The sequence below is a fragment of the Bos taurus genome, chromosome 13 (assembly GCF_002263795.3).
Source record: "Bos taurus isolate L1 Dominette 01449 registration number 42190680 breed Hereford chromosome 13, ARS-UCD2.0, whole genome shotgun sequence".
Taxonomy (NCBI): Eukaryota; Metazoa; Chordata; class Mammalia; order Artiodactyla; family Bovidae; genus Bos; species Bos taurus.
Genome location: NC_037340.1, coordinates 59,536,337 through 59,554,798, shown reverse-complemented (window position 1 = coordinate 59,554,798; position 18,462 = coordinate 59,536,337). Strand labels below are relative to the sequence as shown.

Sequence of the window (18,462 nt, the reverse complement as noted above, 5' to 3'; positions counted from 1 at the left end):
TCATTTTAAATAAGAGTTAAACCCTCTATTCCGAATGCTGATTGGTCGGGGCTAGAGAGGCGCTGCCTTTTCATTGGTTCTAAGCCAACTCTACAGCTTGTGTCACGCGCAGGCGGAGAAGGCGCGCAGGCGCACTTGCTGCGTAAGGCCCCGGAAGTGGTGGAGCCAACGGCCCGACACACCCGTGGCCGTTCTAGCGCCCGCGGTGTTCTCTGGATCTGACATTTATCCATAAAGCACCAGTTACTTGGCGTCAGGGTTCTCGCGGAGTAGATAAAGTTGAAGTAGGTGAGCGAGTCTTTCGATCGTGCCCGTAAGTAAGATGGCGAGAAGGGCAGGGACAAGTTGAGGCGTGCGGATCGATAGCGCAGAGCTCAGCGCGACGCCCTTTGCGCGTGCGCAGTGAACGTGCGCACGGAGCGATTGATCTTGCAGGATTCGCGCCTCCATTTTTCTAGGAGAGAGCGGGAGACGGAGAGAGCGGGACCAGCGGGTATGGGGAGCCAGGGTTGCCTGGAGAGTGTTGGTGCGGTCGGCTGGGACCCTTGGGGGACCATCGGGAGGACCAGGGCGGGGCGGGAAGGGTCATTAGTGGCGTGCGCCCTGAGTTGCTGGGCTCGGCCTGCACTGTCCCTTCTTTTCCTTAATGGACTTGCTCACTCTCCCTTCCATCTTTAGTTGGCCTCTAGGTCGGGGTCATAGCGGAGCGTTCGGTGAGGGGGCGTCTGTGTTCTCGCCCTGGTCCTTCTTCCAGCTCCAGGTACAAGTTGTCCTGCACTGGGCTCTTCTGCTCTCGGGCTGTAGCCCCTTCATCTGCCAATTTGGGGATGGTAATTACCTGCTTACTAGCCCAGCGAGTGAACGTTCTATGGGAGTTAAGCGGGGTTCGTCCTCTCTTATTTAATCTCTTGGTACGCCGGTTGATGGGCCTAACATAAGTGAAGAGACAGGATGACAAAGCCACATCAAGTGTTCACTGATTTCTTTGAGAGGCTTCATCATCTCTGTCGTGTCCTAGTGTTTACACAAGCATGGATTTACATGTCTGGAAAATCCCATGGACGGAGGACCCTGTTGGGCTGCAATCCATTGGGTCGCTAAGAGTCGGACACGACTGAGCGACTTCACTTTCACTTTTCACTTTCATGCATTGGAGAAGGAAATGGCAACCCACTCCAGTGTTCTTGCCTGGAGAATCCCAGGGATGGGGGAGTCTGGTGGGCTGCCGTCTGTGGGGTCGCACAGAGTTAGACACGACTGAAGTGACTTAGCAGCAGCAGCAGCAGCAGCTCAACCCCCATCAGAACAGCACAGTAAGAGCACAGGCTCTGGGTTAGGATCCAGGCTCCGCCGTTTACAACCTCCTGAATCCTGGGTGAGTTAACCTTTCTGGGCCTCCAGTTGCCCAGCTCTAAAATGAGATTAAATGAGGGTTGAATGAGGTATGCATATTTGTTGTTTACACACAAATGTGTGTATTACATACTATGGCTTGGTGGGCATGCTCAGTCACGTCGGACTCTTGTGATCCCATGGACTGTAGCCTGCCAGGCTCCTCTGTCAATGGGATTTCCCAGGCAAGAATACTGGAGTGGGTTGTCATTTCCTCCTGTAGGGGAATCTTCCCGACTCCGGGATCCAACCTGGCAGGTGGATTCCTTACCTCTGTGCCACCTCGTTATATGCTGTACTGAATGTCTAATGGATTTTCGGTTCAGTTCAGTTGCTCAGTCGTGTCCAACTCTTTGCGACCCCATGAATCGCAGCACGCCAGGCCTCCCTGTCCATCATCAACTCCCGGAGTTCACTCAGACTCACGTCCATCGAATCAGTGATGCCATCCAGCCATCTCATCCTTTCTCGTCCCCTTCTCCTCCTGCCCCCAATCCCTCCCAGCATCAGAGTCTTTTCCAATGAGTCAACTCTTCGAATGAGGTGGCCAAAGTACTGGAGTTTCAGCTTTAGCATCATTCATTCCAAAGAAATCCCAGGGCTGATCTCCTTCAGAATGGACTGATTGGATCTCCTTGCAGTCCAAGGGACTCTCAAGAGTCTTCTCCAACACCACAGTTCAAAAGCATCAATTCTTCGGCCCTCAGCCTTCTTCACAGTCCAACTTTCACATCCATACATGACCACTGGAAAAACCATAGCCTTGACTAGATGGACCTTTGTTGGCAAAGTAATGTCTCTGCTTTTGAATATGCTATCTAGGTTGGTCATAACTTTTCTTCCAAAGAGTAAGCGTCTTTTAATTTCATGGCTGCAGTCACCATCTGCAGTGATTTTGGAGCCCCAGAAAATAAAGTCTGACACTGTTTCCACTGTTTCCCCATCTATTTGTCATGAAGTGATGGGACCAGATGCCATGATCTTCATTTTCTGAATGTTGAGCTTTAAGCCAACTTCTTCACTCTCCTCTTTCACCTTCATCAGGAGGCTTTTTAGTTCCTCTTCACTTTCTGCCAGAAGGGTGGTGTCATCTGCATATCTGAGGTTATTGATATTTCTCCCTGCAATCTTGATTCCAGCTTGTGCTTCTTCCAGCCCAGTGTTTCTCATGATGTACTCTGCATATAAGTTAAATAAACAGGGTGACAATATACAGCCTTGACGTACTCCTTTTCCTATTTGGAACCAGTCTGTTGTTTCATGTCCAGTTCTAACTGTTGCTTCCTGACCTGCATACGGATTGCTCAAGAGGCAGGTCAGGTGGTCTGGTATTCCTATCTCCTTCAGAATTTTCCACAGTTTATTGTGATCCACATAGTCAAAGGCTTTGGCATAGTCAATAAAGCAGAAATAGATGTTTTTCTGGAACTCTCTTGCTTTTTCCATGATCCAGTGGATGTTGGCAATTTGATCTCTGGTTCCTCTGCCTTTTCTAAAACCAGCTTGAACATCTGGAAGTTCACGGTTCACATATTGCCGAAGCCTGGCTTGGAGAATTTTGATCATTACTCTACTAGCGTGTGAGATGAGTGCAATTGTGCGGTAGTTTGAACATTCTTTGGCATTGCCTTTCTTTCAGATTGGAATGAAAACTGACCTTTTCTAGTCCTGTGGCCACTGCTGAGTTTTCCAAATTTGTTGGCATATTGAGTGCAGCACTTTCACAGCATCATCTTTCAGGATTTAGAATAGCTCAACTGGAATTCCATCACCTCCACTAGCTTTTTCATAGTGATGCTTTCTAAGACCCACTTGACTTCACATTCCAGGATGTCTGGCTCTAGGTCAGTGATCACACCATCATGATTATCTGGGTTGTGAAGATCTTTTTTGTACAGTTCTTCTGTGTATTCTTGCCACCTCTTCTTAATATCTTCTGCTTCTGTTAGGTCCATAGCATTTCTGTTCTTTATCGAGCCCATCTTTGCATGAAATGTTCCTTTGGTATCTCTGATTTTCTTGAAGAGATCTCTAGTCTTTCCCAATCTGTTGTTTTCCTCTATTTCTTTGCATTGATTGCTGAAGAAGGCTTTCTTATCTCTTCTTGCTATTCTTTGGAACTCTGCATTCAAAGGGGTACATCTTTCCTTTTCTCCTTTGCTTTTTGCTTCTCTTCTTTTCACAGCTATTTGTAAGGCCTCCCCAGACAGCCATTTTGCTTTTTTGCATTTCTTTTCCATGGGGATGGTCTTGATCCCTATTTCCTGTACAGTGTCACGAACCTCATTCCATAGTTCATCAGGCACTCTATCAGATCTAGCCCCTTAAATTTATTTCTCACTTCCAGTGTATAATCATAAGGGGTTTGATTTAGGTCGTACTTGAATGGTCTAGTGGTTTTCCCTACTTTCTTCAATTTAAGTCTGAATTTGGCAATAAGGAGTTCATGGTCTGAGCCACAGTCAGCTCCCGGTCTTGTTTTTGCTGACTGTATAGAGCTTCTCCATCTTTGGCTGCAAAGAATATAATTAATCTGATTTCAGTGTTGACCATCTGGTGATCTCCATGTATAGAGTCTTCTCTTGTGTTGTTGGAAGAGGGTGTTTGCTATGACCAGTGCATTTTCTTGGCAAAACTCTATTAGTCTTTGCCCTGCTTCATTCTGTACTCCAAGGCCAAATTTGTCTGTTACTCCAGGTGTTTCTTGAGTTCCTACTTTTGCATTCCAGTCCCCTACAATGAAAAGGACATCTTTTTTGGGTGTTAGTTCTAAAAGGTCTTGCAGGTCTTCATAGAACCATTCAACTTCAGCTTCTTCAGTGTTACTGGTTGGGGCATAGACTTGGATTACTGTGATATTGAATGGTTTGCCTTAGAAACGAACAGAGATCATTTGTCATTTTTGAGATTGCATCCAAGATTGCATTTTGGACTCTGTTGTTGACCATGATGGCCACTCCATTTCTTCTGAGGGATTCCTGCCCACAGTAGTAGATATAATGGTCATCTGAGTTAAATTCACCCATTCCAGTCCATTTCAGTTCACTGATTCCTAGAATGTCGACATTCACTCTTGCCATCTGTTGTTTGACCACTTCCAATTTGCCTTGATTCATGGACCTGACATTCCAGGTTCCTATGCAGTATTGCTTTTTACAGCATTGGACCTTGCTTCTATCACCAGTCACATCCACAGCTGGGTATTCTTTTTGCTTTGGGTCCATCCCTTCATTCTTTCTGGAGTTATTTCTCCTCTGATCTCCAGTAGCATATTGGGCACCTACTGACCTGGGGAGTTTCTCTTTCAGTATCCTATCATTTTGCCTTTTCATACTGTTCATGGGGTCAGTACCCAGTAAATGTTAACTGTTCTTATGATCAGTAGCCTCAGTAATTCTGCAGGGGGCATTGTGTAGTTAAAGACATTATCCCCACCCCTTTACTACAATCTCCCACTTTCAGAATTAGTAGTGCAGCAGTACCAGGAGGTACTGGTGTTAATAGGCTGTTGACCACCCTTCTTGTATTCTCTCTCCTGTGGTCTGTCTTTTAGTTTTCTTCTCTGCCACAGCCACTTGTCTGCCAGTGACTTATACTTTATTGTTGTTTCCCATCTCTGGTGTCTGTACAGACCTACACATATGTACAGAGGTTGATATTTGTAATCAGATTATCTAATCATGTTCACCAGTTGGAGTTCTTTTTTTCCCCCCATAAACTCAAAAACTAACAATTATTTACAATTTTCTCTTTTGCTTTCTGAGACTGAGAACTTGTAAATCAAAGTGCACAGTCCTTCCAATTTTTCCATTTTTTTAAGTAGTTGTTTCCGCCATATCCTGTTCACAAATATTTTATTAAGCAGTGCTTTCCAAAGCGTTCAACTTGACTTAGTTTTCATTACATGATAGCTTTTTTGCCCTGAAGTTTTGATTTACTGTGTAATTAAATTATGTAACATAACAAGCTCCATTGTCTTAAAAGGTGTTTTAAGAATAACCATAACTGACCTTAGTAAATGTAACAGCTTAGGCTGGTGGAAACAGTAATGTCTGGGCATCTACAATAGCAGCTCTCTTACCTATTACAACATTACCATTGTTTTATTAGCAGAACAAATGGAAGATTCTGGGGATTGCAGTGAAAAATTAAAGTCGCAGGTGGCTAATTTGGCAAAGAAACAACGATGAAGAGAGGTCTAGCTGTAGATGTTGGCTGACATATTTTGAGCTGTCTGTGTGCCAGTGTGCACAAAAGAATGTACATGCACCATAATGTTTAACCTTCACTGACTTTTGAGAGCTGAGGGCCCTGATCTCAGAGAAACATAGTTGCCAACCAAAGAGAATGCTGGTAGAGCTGGGATTTAAACCCTGGAAAGTCTGACCAGATTCCTGTGTTGCTTCTGTGGTTTACTCCTGCCTTTGCCCTTCATTATCACCTGTTTTCTCTTCTTACAGCTGGCAGAAAAATTATCTTCCTCTTCTCCAAGATGTACAGAACCAAAGTGGGCTTGAAGGACCGCCAGCAGCTGTACAAGCTGATCATTAGCCAGCTGCTCTATGATGGCTATATCAGCATTGCCAATGGCCTCATCAATGAGATCAAGCCGCAATCTGTGTGTGCACCCTCGGAGCAGCTCCTGCATCTCATCAAACTTGGTAACTTGTGAATGCAAGTTCTTCATTGAGCCCATGACAGTTTCAGATGTTTTTCAAGACGATTGCCCTTTCGTTTCAGTGCTAGTATGTATCAAGTACAGTGCTAGATACTGGAGGAGTAAACAAAGTCCAAATTGTGAAGGTTTTGAGCTGATTCTGTCTAGCCTCTGGATCTTTATGTGAATTATCTGGTGCTTTCTGCTGTTCTGTTTATTATTGCTTCAAATCTCAACTCAAATGTCATCTCAGAGTCTTCCTCATCTCTTCTAAAATAACTTGAACATCTTCCCCATATTTCCCCATTTGCTCTGAAACAACAGTCCTATTTCCTTCATTATAGAATCACTGTCTGAAATTTTCTTTATTGTTTAGAGTTGTCATTTCCCTCACAATCCTTACCACCCACTGGAAGACTGAAAGTTTAATGAAAACCTTGAACCTTGTCTTGTTCAACAGTGTATCCTGGTGCTTGCCTGTGTCATAGGAAGCAATAAGAATTACCATACATGTGTGTACCCTTTGACTTGGCAATGTAAATTGTGAGATTAGCCTGGGGAAATAGAATGATTTCCACTGAAATGCCCAGCAATATGGAATTGGTTATAAAGGTTCTCGTATCCATAAAATTGGGTCCAATGGTGTGATGTGGATGAACATTTATTAAACTGACCAGGTGTTTATTCTGTATGGTTAAATGACCAAGTAAGTTCCACCATGTTATATGGTGTGGTTTTATTTTTAAGAAATGAAACAACTGTGTGCATGGAGAAAGGCTCAGAAGAATTCATATCACCACGTTAGCAGTAATTATCTCTGGGTGATATATATCATACAAGATTATGTTTTTTTGTTCATCTGCATTTCTGATTTTTTCTATACTAATCAACATTGTTTGTACAATGTCAAGTTATTTTTCAATTCAAAATGAATATTCTTGATTGACTTTATTCACAGCTTAACACTTTTTCAAAGGTGTTTCACTGGTGTACTACTAACACTATGTCTGACTTAATGAGCTCCAAAGCTGCTAATGACAGATCTCGACATGCAAAATATTAAAATTCAGCACGGGAAAAAGTGAGCGATTTAACTACAGAAGTGCTTTTTTTCAGCTTGTATAGTTGTGGTTAAAGTAGAACATTTCGGAGACAAGTATCTGGGGAGAGGACTTCACCTAGTGGAGCCTAAGCTCCCACAACCCACATTGCCTTACAGTCTCGTCACTGTGTGCCCCCAGCTCAACATACGTGATTCTGTACAGTAGTAGTGTCATGTGGCTCCAAGAACTAATGCATTGACATTGGCAAACAGCATTCCCAGTTTGGATCAAGAACTTTGCCTTGTCCTTTTAAAATACTGTTTTTCCACACCTTTCATTTTTACTGCTTTCAGGAATGGAAAATGACGACAGTGCAGTTCAGTACGCAATTGGTCGGTCAGACACAGTTGCCCCTGGCACAGGAATTGACCTGGAGTTTGATGCAGATGTCCAGACCATGTCCCCAGAAGCATCAGAGTACGAAACCTGCTACGTCACATCCCACAAAGGACCCTGTCGCGTAGCTACCTATAGTAGAGATGGGCAGCTAATAGCTACTGGATCTGCTGACGCGTCCATAAAAATCCTAGACACAGAAAGAATGCTGGCCAAAAGTGCCATGCCGATCGAGGTGAAGATCCCAGTCACATCTTACCGTTTATCTTCTGTTGTCCCTTCTTGGAAGAATGAGAGTGAGTACACTTAGAGTTTCTCTTCTGTCCTTGTTGGCCTAGGTCATGATGAATGAGACCGCACAGCAGAACATGGAAAACCACCCAGTGATTCGAACTCTTTACGACCACGTGGATGAAGTCACGTGTCTCGCCTTCCACCCAACAGAACAGATCCTCGCCTCTGGTTCAAGGGATTATACTCTTAAATTATTTGATTATTCCAAACCGTCTGCAAAAAGAGCCTTCAAATACATCCAGGTGAGGAATGTTTGGAAAGGAGCTTCTTTTTTTTTTTCTTAAATACAGTGAGCTGATGTGTGACTCTTCTCTTTCTAAAAGTTGTCTCAGTGGTCATCCTATAAACAACAAGGAGGATGCATTGCCTGCCACAGATGGCACGGTTCTCGTGCTGTCAGGCACCAACTTCCTCTGGCCACTCAGGACAGCTGGTGGTCAGAGAGATGGTTCAGAATTCACATCACTCTTTAAAGGTTGCAGATTCTTGCTTAAAGACAAAATATAACCAACTTCTCCACAGTGTAACTTATGAGAATTACAAAATTATTTAGTTGAGACACTCAGGTATTTGCCGAAAAAGCAACATTTGGTTGCCTTATTCTGAATACGCAGTTCAGACGTTCTGGTGTTTTTGTAGTGGCTTCCACCTCAGTATTTGGAGCCCTGGGACAAAGAAGCTATTCTTCTTGGGGGCGGATCTTAGTTCCCTGACAAGGGATCAAATCTGTGCCCCCTGCAGTGGAAGCACAGAGTCTTAACCACTGGACTGCTAGGGAAGTCCTAAGGAGCTATTCTTAAAGTACAGTTGTTTATCTTTATTGACTAATTGTATATGAAGGTATCGTGTGTGTGTGTTAGTCTCTCGGTCATGTCCATTTCTTTGCAACCCCATGGATTGTAAATATAACCCGTCAGGGTCCTCTGTCCATGGAATTCTCTAGGCAAGAGTGCTGGAGTAGGTTGCCATTCCCTTCTTTGGGAGATCTTCCCGACCCAGGGATTGAACATGGGTCTCCCGCATCGCAGGCAGATTCTTTACGGTCTGAGTCACCAGGGAAGCCCCACAAATGTATCATAGAATGATAATCCATTCTGAGTTCACCCATTGTTTATTTGAAAATAATGAAGCTCACTTCTATGTTCTTTGGAATAATCTTACAAGTAAATAGTTTTGGAAATCTTTGTTTAAATGATTCTCTCATTAAGTTCTTGTTCTTCTCGTGCCTGTGTAATATCTGGTCATTGTTTTATGGATTCTCTGCATTGGCCAGATATTCTGTGCATTTCGTCTAGGTTTAATAGTGGTTTCTCCCCCCAACCCGTTCCTCACCCCCTCTCCTGACAGGAGGCTGAAATGTTGCGCTCCATCTCCTTTCATCCTTCGGGAGACTTTATACTTGTGGGGACTCAGCATCCAACACTTCGACTTTATGACATCAACACATTTCAGTGCTTTGTCTCTTGCAACCCTCAAGATCAGCACACTGATGCCATATGTTCAGTGAATTACAATCCTAGTGCCAACATGTACGTGACTGGTAGCAAGGATGGCTGCATCAAATTATGGGATGGCGTCTCAAATCGATGCATCACAACGTTCGAGAAAGCACATGATGGCGCGGAAGTTTGTTCTGCCATCTTTTCAAAAAATTCTAAATATATTCTGTCAAGTGGAAAAGACTCTGTAGCTAAACTTTGGGAAATATCAACAGGACGAACACTGGTCAGATACACAGGTATGTAAGAGGTTGATATCAATTCACGTTTCTGAGATGTTTTAGTTTCCAGACCTCCCGAAACAGATCCACACAATAAATCCATGTGAGTCAAACAAGAGGCAGAGCTGGAAGTAGAAGCCACAGTTTCTTAACTTGGCTCATCTCAGTATGTTAACAGCTAAAATTAGATCTGATTCCACGCAAGTAACACTTGAGAGTTTGGAGGTTCATTTGTTTACCCACGGCCTGCCTGTTGCCCACAAAACATGGACGTAGTGCAGAGAAAGCCCTCAGTGAGTGAGAGGGAAGGTCTTGGCGTGTGCCTGAAGAGAGGAAGCCCCCAGAAGAGACCCCAAGTGTTCTGGACCTATATAAATACGCGATGATGTTAGTCTGATTGTCTGATTAATTCACATTGGTCTCTGGTTGTAACAGTTGTCCCAGAGCTCTTTTTACGAGATCCATTTAAATGGATCCTAACCCTAGCAGTCAGTGTTCAGATTTAACTATTTGATAGTAAGTGTTAAAATATTGTGTTTCATCCTTTTGATCCTCGTAGCAGCAAAGGCTGTTTGGTAGAAAACCAGCTGGTTTCCTCTGTTGTGAGCTGTTTGTGTCACACACTGAAATTACTGTGACCAGAACTTAAAACTCAAAAGAAAACAACACTATTGTAAGGGCTCTCCTGGGGTGCTAGTAAGTGAAGATTGGAGAGTTAGTGACCTGGGAACCGCTAGGGTGCAGCATAACCTACCTTAGGATTATCTCGTGGTGACCAGCGTCAGCTTCCTTCTCGGCTTCCTCTGTAGCTGGTGCAGCACAGAGGAGTCATTTTTGTTTTAGGAATGTTTGGAACATTTTTGTAGTTATATGTGGTTGATTGGTTGGTTTTGCTGGAGAATTTGGATTTGGTTTTTAAATGAGATAAATCTGAATTAATATGCAAATTCCCTTTTTTCCTAATTCACAGTTTAAGACCCCTTCATGTCAGCACTTTTGGATCTGTTTTTCCAGTTTTAATGTTTAGTTAGAATTCAAAGGGCTCTTGAAATAATGAAAGAGAAGGGAAAACTATCAAGTAAATATTAGACATTTTGATATTAGAAGTTAACTTAAAACACTGTAAACAAAATTAAAATGCTGGACTTCGGAGGAAACATCCATAGCATACATAATAAACATGTCAGATACTGGTCAATGAACCCAAGAAAAGATGGCCAACTTCACCAAAAAACCTAAGAAACAAAAATGGAAGTATCCTTTTCTTGTTCATCAGATTTTAGGAATTTAAAAGATTGGTATTGTCTAGTATCAATAAACATTTTGGGAAATCACGTATTGTTTGGAATATCGATTGGTAAAATATTTCTGAAGGGCAGCTTGGTGTCATAGATCAAAATTTTAAATATACATATATTTTTGACCTGCTATACCCACTGTTAGAAATTTAAGAAGAGTCTTGGGAAGCATGCACACACACTCAGTAATGTTTGTTGAACACTGAGCCTGCCAAGTGGACTGGACATCATACCTCCTTTTAATCCCCGCAGCATCCTGAGGACAGGTGCTCTGATTATCCCCACAGAACAGATGAGGCCTGGGGAATGTTAAGTCATTTTTTGCAGGGTCATGTCCAGAATAAGTACTGAGTCCAGATCCAATACCACAGTGTGTATTTTTACCCATTGAGCTATATTCCCCTCTTTGTAGGTCACCACATGTAGTAGGCTCTGACTTATATAAATTAGAAATGAGTATACAGTGCACAGAGATATTTGGAAAAGTTGCTTATCAAAATGTTAACCCTGGGTATAAGGTTATCAGACAGATTTTTTTTTGGTAATAGTTTATGTAATACTTTAAACATAAAATACGGTTTTTTATTCATGGTCATTATAAAGCATTAAACTTCCTTCTGGAGAGTGGCTGCTCATACATCCCAGTGCTTCTAGTGCTGGGAATTTAATCCCAAAGAAATAATGTATTCTCCACCAAGGATGTTTATCTCAGTATCGCTATTGGATACAAAGTGAATGCGTGGCAAGAAAAGGATCGTTAAGTAATGGTGCTTCCAAACAGTGGGCTACTTTGCAGCTAGGAAAAAAGCATGGAGAAGTGTACCCAACGTGAAGTTAGATAATGTGGCACCACTTGTATATTCTTTTCCTTTTTAAGGTGTTTTTAAGAGTTTCCAAAATTGAACAATAAATGTATTACTTCAACAATTAATACTGTGTTTATATCAGTACAGCTAATAACAAAAGTAGAACTGGTGTCTAAGTCTGGTGTCTAAGTCAAAAGTAGAACTGGTGTCTAAGTTCTAGATGTGAACTTGGAAAGCTGGCCCTGGCACCCAGGCCCCTAACCTCTCGGTCTCTGCTCAGGCGCTGGCTTGAGCGGGCGGCAGGTGCACCGGACGCAGGCTGTCTTCAACCACACGGAGGACTACGTGCTGCTGCCCGACGAGAGGACCATCAGCCTGTGCTGCTGGGACTCGCGCACGGCCGAGCGCCGGAACCTGCTCTCCCTGGGCCACAACAACATCGTGCGCTGCATTGTGCACTCGCCCACCAACCCCGGCTTCATGACCTGCAGCGATGACTTCCGGGCACGATTTTGGTACCGGAGGTCAACCACAGACTAGAGCTGCCTGTGCTCAACAGGGTTCTTTTCTCAAGGACTCTGCCCTCTTCTCCACCAACCCCCTCCTTGTCCATCACCAGCCTCAGTAGTAAGTCATCGCTCCGTCTCCGGCGGTTGTGCTGCCACCTCTACATCCTTCCGGGATTTGTATCAAAGAATCTTTTTTTACCTTGATGGAGAATCATGGTGGAAAAAGTTGGAAACACAGATCTGTGCGGTTGTTCTGCGCTCACTGATTATTACAGTGTGATTTTCATCAGTTTTGTAAATACAGGACTGGCTATTTCTCTAGACTCTTGATCACTTGAAGGATAGGGTATTAAAGTGCTTTCTGGATCCCACGTGGATCTGTCATGAGGAATGTGCATCCGGATATTTTTGTCAGCTTCTGTGCCTGTTCTGCATCCTCCTTGTATATTTCCAAAATACATTTTGGCAGATATATAGGCATACAGCTCTGAGAATCAAGGGTTTTATGCCATATAAAGTTCATTTTAGAAAATCTATCAATTCTATCCTAAAATGCCGTCATTCTGATAATAAAGCTCAGACCTGCAACTTTACTGTCAACACACGTTTCACTTCAGTGAAATGAGCAGCCAGCTTTTTTCTGAAGATTCGTAGGAGGTGTGTGTCCCAGCACACTTCCCTCATAGTCCTTGCACAACCTACAACGCTTATCTTCAGTAAGATAACCTTGTTACTCTTTGATGGGAAACATGGACAGTATAGTCGATCTAATCAAAATTAGGTGAACCGCCTCCTGCTGTCAGGTGTTGCGCATCATCAGGAATGATCTCTATCAACTGACTTTCTCCTCACGTGATTTCAAATCTTAGCTTTCAGTTCCCTGCAGCATGTACCATGACTACTCATCTTGGATGCGCCCAGCAGCGGTGTTCTCAGAAGTTTTTTCCTTTTTTTTTTTTATTCAATTAACCAAATAATACAGGTTTTCTTATTCTTAGAATTTTTTATATAGCAACAGTACTTCTCTGGATTCAATTCTAGCCTCATCAGAGAGCGCTGAGCTCCTCTTACCAGATAGATGTTCTGGTTTATCCTTATCCCCCAATACAGATACCTCATGATCTGAGTAGGAGTACCTAGAAATACAATCCGGGATCATTTGATAAAGATACTAAATAGACTAATTGTTTTATGTTATAGAAATTAATTTATAGTCTTCTGAAGTTTACTGTTTAAAACTTCTGCTTTAGACGTTATCCTTAAGGATCATTTTAACTCTTTGATCTATAAAACTATTTTCATGTTAAGTCACAGGTTATAGTTTAGGTTTCCAAAGAGCTATATTTTTGGGTCCATAGTGAGTTTAAATTTATTTTGTTTCTTGATTCTCCAATATTTGAGCTTGGCCATCTGTGGGTGCCGTTTTTATAAGACTGAAAGAAGCCTGCTGAGCAGAATAAAGGATAACCAGTTCTACCCAAGAAATTACCAACCAAAACTACCCACATTTTGCGACTTTGAGCCTTCGAAACGGTGAAGTCGAGGTCTAAGTTTTCTGCTGCTCTCTGGGAGGCACTAGGATGGGCACACTACACTCTTGATGCTGGTTCCATTGGACCTTTTAACTGCTCACGAAATGATAATGCCCACTTTTTTTCAGCTTTTGGAATGGTCTCAGCAGTGTGTCTGTAGTTTCAGGACTTCTGTTTACAAGATCAAGATGCTTCCACGTGTGTTTCCAAAATAACTTCTTTTTAAATTTTTTCTTCTTTTAAAACTCACATTCATGTTTCGAACTAGTGTAAAGGGACTTGGTTTCCTCACATCCTTAATTATACCACAGAACACTTTGACATGCAGAGGGTGAGTAACATTCAGTCAAGATCAGAACTTAAAACTTCAATGTTATTTTTTTTAAAGATATGTGATTTCTAAAATAAACTTTTTATATATAATGATCATTTAAAGCTAGTTTGTTTTTTGGGGGAGTTCTCTTGCATGTTTCTGTGTTACAACATAAGGTCTTCAACAGCCATTGTGAGTTTGGATTGATACCTCTCGGTTTCTCTAGTGTTTTGTTCTGGAAACCAGACTTAATCACCTGTAGATGTGTATCTTTGCTCTTTTATGAATTTAAAATTTTGAGTATAATCTGTTCCTTTGATCATTCAGAGGAATCTACCTTTTGTCTTAAGTTTTGGTTTCCCTTGCATGCATGCCTACATTCTCAGTTGCTCAGTCATGCCCAACTCTTTGGGACCCCATGGACTGTAGCCCGCCAGGCTCCTCTGTCCATGGGATTTTCCAGGCAAGAATATTGGAGTGGGTTGCCATTTCCTTCTCCAGGGGATCTTCCCAACCCAGGGATCAAACTCAAGTCTCCTACATTAGCAGGCAGATTCCTTATCACTGAACCACCCCAAAGAAGAGATTGTTGGGGGGAATCCCAAGTCTCAGCTCGCTTAAGGAAAATCATTTCCCTTCCAGGCAACAGTTTCCTTTTCTGTGATTGAAGAGCTTATCAAAGTCATCCCCAACATGCACTTCCATCAGTGAAGCTCCTTTTCTAAAAACACATCGTGATATAAACAGAATTGGGGGAGGGGGAAGACACTGATTTCTGAAGGGAAACCTGCTTTTGAAAGAAACAGCGGGTCAGGATCGTCTGAGAACCCGTTTCACTACAAACCTGAACAGATTTCATTTTTAATCACTAAGTAGATAGGTGAGCTAGCAAGAGAGCATGGGAGTTCCTGAGGCAGACCCCACCACACAGCCCACATCCAGAGCACTGATAGTGACAGCTGCTGGTAATACCATGGACATTGGGAGTCCCTTGTAGCCTAGACTCCTTGCGCTCTTGAGTCTTCACAAGGTAGGAACTTTGATCAAGACCCAGAAAGAAAACCCAGAACCCAAAAGGTGCTTCCCCCCACAGCTAAAAGGTGATGTTGACAAAATTCCCACCTCAGAAAGAGGAATCCCACCTACAGCACTGGCTCAGGTTTGTGGAAGAGGGTCTGTGGTGTACCAACACGGGAGAAGGCTGTTGAGAATCCCCTGTCCACAAGCTGTTGGCTCCTTGAGCAAGGCTAGAACAAGTCATACCGCTTAGTGGTTTAGAAAAACCTCTGTGTGGTTTCAAGCTGAGAATTTAAAACAGCTCCAGCTGGTAGTGGAGTGTCAGGCTTGCACCTCTGTACAGCTGGGGTCCCCAAACTCCAGGATCTAATGCCTGATCTGAGGTGGAGCTGATGTAATAATAATAAAGTGTACAATAAATGTAATGCACTTGAATCATCCTGAAACCACCCCCCCACCCCCACCCCAGTTCACAGAAAAATTGTCTTCCATGAAACCCATCCCTGATGCCAAAAAGGTTGGGGACTGCTGCTCTTCAGAAGAGCACATCTCAGCCCCAGGCCTCAATAACTTCTCCCAGAGAAACTGTAAGAATTGTTTTCAGGGGCTTCTCTGGTGTCTCAGTGGTAAGGAATCCGCTGGCCAATGCAGGAGACTTGGGTTCGATCCCTGGTCCAGGGAGATCCCATGTGCAGCCAGGCAACTAAGCCCATGTGCCACAACTACTGAAGCCCAAGTGCCTAGAGCCCGTGTTCCACAAGAGAAACCACTGCGACGAGAAGACCCCACACCGCAAACTGGAGAGCGGCTCCCACTCGCAACGAGAGCAAGGCCATGCGCAGCGATGAAAACCCAGTGCAACCAAAAACATGAGTAAATGAATCTTTAAAAAGATAATCACGTGTTCTCGAGTGTAAGAAGCAGCCATGGTGATGAGAATCAGCAGAAACGAGTCAGACAGTGGAATTAGCAGGTGCATGATAGCTAAGCATGGTGTAGAATACGTCTGAAAAACTAAAACAATAAAATGGGGTCAAGGATCAAGAGACTTTAACCGAGTAGATTTGAACAACAACAACAAAATAACTTGAGAAAAACTTTCAGCATTTTCGTAGCTTTCATACCTCTTGTCTGGAGAGGGCAATGGCACCCCACTCCAGTACTCTCGCCTGGAAAATCCCATGGATGGAGGGGCCTGGTAGGCTGCAGTCCATGGGGTCACTAAGAGTCAGACATGACTGAGCGACTTCACTTTCACTTTTCCTTTCACGCATTGGAGAAGGAAATGGCAACCCACTCCAGTGTTCTTGCCTGGAGAATCCCAGGGACGGGGGAGCCTGGTGGGCTGCCATCTATGGGGTCACACAGAGTCGGACACGACTGAAGCGACTTAACAGCAGCAGCAGCAGTACCTCTTGTCTTTGCCCTGTGCCTTTGTCTTCCTTTTCCCTTTAGTAGGTGTTATCATCTATGAAGACTCTTTCCCAGTCATTTTCTGGCCAATTGTCTCTTCCCTTCCTGGTTGCACCTCCATAATGACTACTGGCTTGTGGCATCATTTTCTGCATTCAGCCTTGCCCTCCAGCTTTACAGACCTTTCTCCACCTGTAGCATTTCCTCTACAGTGTCCTTTTTTTCAAGTCTTGCTCTGATTCCTTTTTCCTGTCAACCTTGGGATCAAAATTCAGGCTAGTAAGCTGAGCTATCGCTAATTATAATACCTTCAGTATTTCAGTCTTCCCCATATTATTCCTATACTCGGGTTTTTAGATGAATTTGTTGGCAATTTATGAAATCCTACTTTGACCAAAGGAGCTCTTTTGAGTTACCTTCTTGAGGTTACAATCTGCCCGATAATCAGGTGATTTTAAAGCAGCACAGGGGATTCCCTGGCAGTCCAGTGGTTAAGACTTTGACTCCCAATGCAGGGGGTTCGGGTTCAATCCCTGGTCAACGAGCTAGGATACCACATGCCTCCTGGCCAAAGAACCAAAACATAAAACAGAAACAATATTGTAACAAAACCAATAAAGACTTCTAAAAAAATAAAGCAGCACAGTCTGAAATGTCCTGCCAGGACTTTAATGCTCTGGACATTCTGAGTCTGGTGTTCAGCTGGACTTTAATGTCAGGTATTGAACTGATACTCATACAGCCGAGTGGCTGAAAGTCCACACGAAAACAGTATAAAAAAGCATATGAAAAAGAGCTCAGTACACAAAACAATATGCCTTCCTGCACATTTTTTAGGAGTTATGAAAATGATCAGACTCCCTAAGTTCTGAAAAGAAACTCAACTCAAAATTCTGTTCTCGGGGACTTTGCTGGTGGTGCAGTGACTAAGACTTCACACTGTCACTGCAGGAGGCCTGGGTTTGATCCCTGGTCAGGAAACTAGATCCCACATGCCACAACTAAAGATCTGGCATGCCTCAATGAAGATCGAAGGTCCTGTGTGCCTCAACTAAGGCCCGGCACATCCAAATAAATAATAAAAATAAACAAAAAACACTGTTCTTAGCAGCATATTACTTAAGAGAAGGGGAGATTATCTTATTAGAAGCTTTCTCACTTAGTTCTCTTAATTCTAGCTGTTTCAGCCTTTGGTCTGTGGGATATTGCAAAAACAACCCAGTTTCCTAGAATAATCAACTCTCGCAATGTTGAGTTAAAATGTAAATATGAATGGACCGCAGCAAAATGTCTACAACTTTCCATTCAGAAAAATTCTAGCTGATCAAACAGGAGCCTGAGAGAGAATGAGGAGTCAAGCCCCTCATTCAATACCACACTGAATATCTATGCAGGGGTGAGTATTTAATTTAGGGTCAAATCCTATTAGTTTTGTTTTTTGGTTCGGACTATTTTTCCTTGAAAAAGACATGCAAATGACATCATTCTAATCTGCATAGGGACCTTCAGGGTCATCCCTTCAGTACTGGGAAGAATTGCTGTCTGGAATTCGCCAAGGTGATGGGAACCATCCAAACTTGAACTGGCGTGAAATCTATCTGTTGTCTTTTCCCGGAGACTTGGGTTCAGAGTCTGTATCTGTTCATCACTTGAGCAAGTTTGTCCAGCCTTTCTACCTTTTTTCAATACAATAGAAAACAGTGGTTTTAAGTGTGGAGAGGAGAAAAAGGAGTGACTGCTGATAGGTATTGTCTTTCTCATTGGGGTGATGAAGAAGTTCTGAAATTAAATAGTGGTGATGGATGCACAACTCTAAATATACTAAAAAAACTCTAAATATACTAAACTAAATAAACTAAAAACACAGAATCGTACTTCTGTGGTACCTTAGAGTCAGGTAGTGAAAGTGTTAGTTGCTTCAGTCAAGTCCGACCCCTTGTGATTTCATAGACTGTAGCCCATTAGGCTCCTCCATCCATGGAATTCTTCAGGCAAGAATACTAGAGTGGGTTGTCATTCCCTTCTCCGAGGGGTCTATGTGAATTATGTGCTAATAAAGCTGTTACTTTTTA

General features: G+C 43.0%; 1 protein-coding gene across 6 annotated transcripts; it reads left to right on the top strand.

Annotated features, from left to right (window-relative positions):
• Positions 1–152: 152 nt before the first annotated feature.
• On the top strand, positions 153–14,076 carry CSTF1 (cleavage stimulation factor subunit 1). Of its 6 annotated transcripts, none has more exons than XM_025000414.2 (7): positions 153–288; positions 690–760; positions 5,853–6,053; positions 7,446–7,723; positions 7,827–8,024; positions 9,130–9,520; positions 11,887–14,076. In XM_025000414.2, exons 3-7 carry the CDS (start codon positions 5,885–5,887, stop codon positions 12,144–12,146), a joined length of 1,296 nt encoding a protein of 431 aa, XP_024856182.1. In that variant the 5' UTR covers positions 153–288; positions 690–760; positions 5,853–5,884; the 3' UTR covers positions 12,147–14,076.
• Positions 14,077–18,462: the final 4,386 nt, after the last annotated feature.

Excerpts from the sequence above, each read along its gene's own strand:
- CSTF1 (XM_005214596.5), top strand. The coding sequence starts at position 5,885 with ATGTACAGAACCAAAGTGGGCTTGAAGGACCGCCAGCAGCTGTACAAG. Across the intron at positions 8,025-9,129 it reads GAGCCTTCAAATACATCCAG|GAGGCTGAAATGTTGCGCTC; the intron begins GTGAGGAATGTT and ends CTCTCCTGACAG. Across the intron at positions 9,521-11,886 it reads AACACTGGTCAGATACACAG|GCGCTGGCTTGAGCGGGCGG; the intron begins GTATGTAAGAGG and ends GTCTCTGCTCAG.